General features: G+C 42.6%; 1 protein-coding gene across 2 annotated transcripts in view; it reads left to right on the top strand.

Moving 5' to 3' along the window:
* The first annotated feature begins 270 nt into the window (after positions 1-270).
* Positions 271-6,000, top strand: part of LOC131225780 (COP9 signalosome complex subunit 4) — a 45,081-nt gene continuing 39,351 nt past the window's right edge. The window contains exons 1-2 of one of the 2 annotated variants that reach the window (XM_058221377.1): positions 271-584; positions 688-839. In XM_058221377.1, the coding sequence (XP_058077360.1) occupies positions 455-584; positions 688-839 (282 nt within the window). In that variant the 5' untranslated portion in view covers positions 271-454. The remainder of the gene's footprint in view (positions 585-687; positions 840-6,000) is intronic. The other variant, XM_058221376.1, reaches the window with a different exon arrangement.

Genomic DNA, 6,000 nt, shown 5'->3' with positions numbered 1-6,000 from the left:
TTGCATTAAATGCAAGAGTTATCTGTGGTGTAGTCAATTTGACCGTTGGATCTGCCTCATTTTTGTTATGATTTCTTAAAATAATCTGAGAAAAGGGATTGACGGCTTGGATGTACAGATACATCACGGTGGGCCCGCCCACAGAACTGCTCGTTCGGAGCTAGGGACGGGTGGCGGTAGTACGCAATCCGCGTCCGCTGCTGCCCGTTCCCAGCTGGAGACGGGCGGGGGTAGGACGCAATCCGCGGTCCGGGGCCGAAGAGGAGCAAGCCTCCCTAGCAATTTGCATACTCGCATCTTCAAAACAGAACACTAATAAGAACTGGGAGAGGGAGAGGGAGAGAGAGAGGAACTGAGAGAGAGAGAGAGAGAGAGAGGAACTGCGCAAACCTCTCTTTCTTCTCCAAAACTAGGGTTTCAGATCCCAAAACGAAAAGGCAAAGCAGCAGCAGTAATGGAGAGTGCACTGGCTAGCGCCGCATCGATCACAGACCAAAGGCAAAAGATCGAACAGTACAAGCTCATCCTCTCCTCTGTCCTTGCTTCCAATGACATCAGTCAACCCAAGAAATTCATCGACCACAGTAAAACTCCATGATCCCCACCTTTTTCCTGGAGATCAGATTCCGTTACTCTTCGGTTTCGATTGTGTTTCATTCATTTTTTTTTTTGGTAAAATTCATGCAGTGGTGTCGGACGACGTTCCTTTGGTGGTCTCACGGCAGCTGCTACAGACGTTCGCTCAGGAATTGGGAAGGCTGGAGCCTGACACGCAAAAGGAGATTGCCCATTATGCCCTAGCTCAGATTCAGCCCCGAGTTGTTTCGTTTGAAGAACAGGTCCAGTCCCCCAAAGTCTCTCTCTCAGTTTCACTTTTTGAGAAGGAGAAAATAATAGAAAAAAAATAACAGTTAGAATGATATCTTGGGAGTAATTTATCTGGCGTTGGGTACTTTCTGAATATATCTATAACTATATCTATATGATCATAATCATCATCATCTAAGCTTTATCCTAACTAATTGGGTCAGCTACATGAATCCTGTTCCGCCATTCCACTCTATCATGGGCCATTTCGTCAGTTAATCCATATTTAAATCCATATAATATAAGAAAACCAAAATAGTTTTTCACGTTTATTATATTTTGAATAATGAATTTTCTGTAATATGTGATGAAACTGCCGTTATTTTCAGCCATGTAGGTTAAGATTGTAAATTTGATATATCAAGCACTCAATCTTCACACATATGGCACATGTTACAAAAATTTAAACCATCTGCATGTTAGGCCCAACATTGTATGGGATGTAGCCTGGAAATCACACTGATTGGAAAATTAAAGTCTAATATTGGTTATTGAATTTGGGTCCTTGACCATTTTCATTTCAACCATCAATTTGATGGCCACCAACTGGATAGTTAGGATAATCTAACCATAGTGGTTTCCATAGCATGCTTTGTCCACAATGGGGCCCACAATCTGATTGGTTTTGATTGACATCAAATCGTGCCTCGTGTACCATGGATAACTCACCATCATCTAAGAAATGGTGGAGAACCATCGGAGTTCCTTGGTGACCTCTACACGTTAAGAGAAAACTTTGATACAATAGCACAATGTGATGCTACATATGCATGTGTACTATACTTCGAATAGTTATGATTGCCATAGCAATGTTATTTGGAGCTGTGATCCATCTACAACTGGGCCATGTTTTAGGCTATTGATTGACTTAGACATATCCTCCAGTAATTTAAGAGGTTTTCCAAGCCCACACATGTGCATAGCCTTGCATGCCGGAACATGTGCTAGTATGACACATGCGTGAAATACTAAAGTGGTTTATCAGGTCAGCCAGTTTGTGGAGATCTTCTAGACAAAAACATTAGGTAACTCATAAGGTGTGCCCTACTATATATTTTCTAAATAAACAAATTAGGCAAATCTACTCATCAGGTGGCCACGAAGCATATGAAACCAACCATCATCATCTAAGCCTCTTCGCAATTAATTAGGGTTGGCTACATGATTCTTGTTCCACCATTCCACTCTATGAGGGCCATACCTTCAGTTAGACCATAGGTTTATCAAGCCTTTTTTAACTACCTCCATGTCCTTTTGGGCCTTCCTCTTGCCCTTTTAGAGCCTTTAACTTGTACCAACTCACTCCTAATTGGCGCAGTTCTTAGTCTCTATTGCACATGACCTACTAGCTAAGTCTACTTTCCCTCATCTTATTACCTATTGGTTCCGCTCATAAGTTCTATTGGTTCCGCTCATAAGTTCTCTTGAATGAATTCGGTTCTAGTTCTTTCTTTCCTGTCTTGCCCCTCATCCATCTCAACATTGTTAGTTCAAATACAATCATTCTATGAACATGTTGTTCCTTAACTGCCCAAGATTTTGTCCCCTAAATCATGGCTGGTTTTATAGCAATCATATAAAACTTCCCTTTCTGTTGAGTGGTACTTGACAAGACAATCACATAAAAGTCTAGAGGCACATCTTCATTTCTTCCACACAGCTTGAATACTATGAACGACATCCTTCTCAATCTCTCCGCTCCAATGAATTACTGACCCAACGTATCAAAAGTGGTCATTTTGGGAAACTACTTGGCCAACAATGTGAACTAATTTCTCGTTTTCACTCCTATTATTACTGAAATTGCACTCCATATGCTCCTAAAATTGCCAGGCACATTGTTTCCTATCATTTAAATATTGTTGGTGGAAAGTTATAAGCATTTCAAAATATGACTTACTTCTAAAATCGTGTTAAGAGTTTGACCCACACTTGTTGGATAGTTTTGGTTATGTGTCCACTCTCTACACATCGTGTATAGAATCCTTCCCCTTCTCTTTATGCATTGCACATTCCTTGCCAAGTCACATTCAAATGCACATGCATTTTCCTAGTAGTTATAATGTCTTTGAACTTGGATTCATCATGGTGTGATGTGGATGTGTGGAGGCGATTGATTTTATTGATAGAAGGCTAGGAAGGATGCACAAGTGGATTGAATTGTAATCCGCTTGTTGCGGTTAAGGTTAAATTTAAGAAAAAGTACCATTTCAAGTATATGGCTGAAAGATGAAGCCATGACTTCCATAGTTTCTATCTTGGGATGCAAAATGGGTCATATTCCGATGGTATATTTGGGGTTATTGATTGGGGGCAACCCAAATGCAAATTCTTTTTTGGACCCAAGGATTTGTTATGGGCTTCACATTTGTTCGAATGGAGAAGATGGAGGAGGTGAACCAGGCTGTTGCTTCGTTAAATGGCAGAGCGTTTGGGGGAAGAAAGCTATTTGTAAAGTAAGCGCGATATGGATCAGAGGTGGTTAATAGGACATCCACTGAAAAGAAAGAAAGGGTGTAGGTGTTGTGAGGGACCTCAGGAAGAGAGAAGGTGTAGGTGTTTCGGATAAAATAGGGGGAAGGGAGCCTTGGAGAAGGTGAGGGTGCTACCAGGAAGCATGGGGGGAAGGTGAGCAATGGAGAGGGTGACAGTGCTGCCAGGAACAATGGGGGGGAAGGTGAGCAATGGAGAGGGTGAATGTTGGTTGACGGTCTAGAGGTGAGGGTCCGTTCGGAAGACCTAGAAGGCCTTATAGTGGAGCTTGGTAGCTACTGTCAAGAAGGGTGCTTCCATGGATGATTAGGGGAATGGCTTGCTAGATGTTGTAGTTTGGAGAACGAAGATTGGATCCTCAAGCCTCTTAATAAGTCCAAGATTTGGATCTCTCTACAGCCAAATGAAAATCTAGACAGAATCAACCGTACGAGCCATTTGTTCAAGGGCATGCTATTTACATTTGCAAGTGGCTTGAGTGGTTGGACTTCGATTGTGAAGACATTTAGATTTAGTTTCATATTACGTGGCAAACGCGTAGCAACCCCTACTTCACCTACCTAATTAGAGGGCTACCCAAGACGAAGTGACTAATGCTCAATTTGGAGTGGCCTCTTCGGACATTTCACCACATATCCTTCATCATGCTATGTTTGGAATGACTCCAGTTGAGCTTAGGCCATGCATCTGATGTTGGTATCCTTGCAGGGAGTAGATGATGTCTTGGAGGATTTCTCACCACAAAGCCTGCAGTTGGGTCAAGTCAACGACAGGGAAGTGGTGGTTAGTGATGTGTGTGCACCTCGGCTGTTGGGATGGGGGTTGACGACAAGCTGGTGTCAGAGAGTGGGACATGTGTCCTTGGTGTGGCTCGAGGCTAAACTCCATCTCCATTGTGCGAGCTCTTTCTCTCATGTTACGTGTGTGGGCAATTCTTTTAAGTCATCACACATGCTTGGCATCTCCCCTTTTATTTGCCATCTGTGTCTAACCTTCGCACCCTTCTCTCATTGCGGGCTTGGTTCACTATGTTAAGGAGCTGGGAGATGGTTTGGATCTATGGCTGATACCAACGGCTTTTGGCTCTTATCAGGCTTCTCTAGCCGGTGGCATTCCCCCCTTTATGGATCGCTCATTGTCTTTTGGAGCAACTGCCGATCGTGATTTTCCTAGGGTTAGAGACTTCTGACATAGAGAAGTGTGTTGATTTGGTAGCTCAAGATCTATTTCTTAATAGGGGAGCCATGACGGAGATTTTGGATACTTCTCTACTTCAATTAGCTTTTGGAGGAGGTGGGGGTTTGAGCGAAGGTTCAAAGTTGGTAGCTCCAATTGGTGGTTTGTTTGCATAATTAGAAGGGGGCTACATGTCGATGGCCCAAGGATGCAGGTGGATTAAAGACGCCATTGGGTATATCGGGAAGGTGGTTGGAGTCTCTTTTGGTGACCATGAAGAGGATTTCATTGCTTGTTGTTTATATATATTGCTTGTTTATATATATAAATTTTTCAATTTCAATTTGTGGAAGGAGGCAACCGTAAATCCCAGGCATAGTTGTCAGCCATGGAGATCTCCCAAGGGCCAAAGGGAATTGGATAGACTTGTTTGTTTGGTGAATTATGAAGTATGGTCTTCTTCCAATGTTGGGAAGCTAGGAAGAGGGGCAAGGATGGTGAATCAATGAAGACACTTCGAACGTGAGGGGGTTGGCCCACATGAAGAAGAGGTTCCAAATTAGGGATATTTGTATGCGTTTTAAGGCTTAGCTTGTTGTGATGTAGGAGATAGAGATTCAATGCATGGATAAAGGCTTAGTTGACTAAGTTTGGGGTGGTAAGTGAAGGGACTAGGTGGCTCTGGATGCAATGGGAGCTACGGGAGGGATTGCGGTAATTAGGATGCAAAGGCTTGCGTGAAATAGATTGGTGGGTTGGGCAGAACTCGATTTCATTTGTGTTAAAGGAGGTAGATTTTGTGTGGAAGTGGGTTTGCACAACAATTTATGGTCCAAATTAGCTAGATTAGTGTGCCAGGCTTTGGGAGGAGCTGGACTCCATTTATAAAAGATGGAAGGTCCCTTGGTGTTAAGCAGGAGAATTCAATGTTATTAGATTTTCCTTTGAGAAGTCTAATGGGGGCAAAATTATGTGTAGCATGAAGGAATTCTTAGAGTGGGTTATTAGAAGTGAGATTATGGATATTCAGATGGGTAGGGTTAAATTCACTTGGTCTAATGGGCTAGATAGAGTTATCAAGTCTAAGCTAGATATATTCCTGGTGTCTCAAGACTATGGAAAATATCTTTTTGTTTAGCAAAGGGGTCTTCCGAGACCATTATCTGATCATTGCTTGATTCTTTTGGAGATCTAGGACGAGGACTGGAATATGAGGTTGTTTAAATTCGAATTATTGTGGTTGGAGGTTGAGGGTTTCCCTAGTTTGGTCAAGGAGTGGTGACACTCCTTTTTGATCGAGGGCCATGTGGTTTTCAAGTTATTCTAAAAGTTTAAGCTCCTCAAAGGGTAGATTAACAAATGGAATGAAGAGGTGTCCAAGTTATTGCTTCACTATAGGAATCAGCTGAAAGAGGAAGAGATCAAGTGGAGGCAATGCTCTAAAGCCATATGGCTTGAAGAGGG

This window comes from Magnolia sinica, chromosome 14 (assembly GCF_029962835.1).
Source record: "Magnolia sinica isolate HGM2019 chromosome 14, MsV1, whole genome shotgun sequence".
Lineage (NCBI taxonomy): Eukaryota > Viridiplantae > Streptophyta > Magnoliopsida > Magnoliales > Magnoliaceae > Magnolia > Magnolia sinica.
This window is presented reverse-complemented; position numbering and strand designations above follow the sequence as displayed.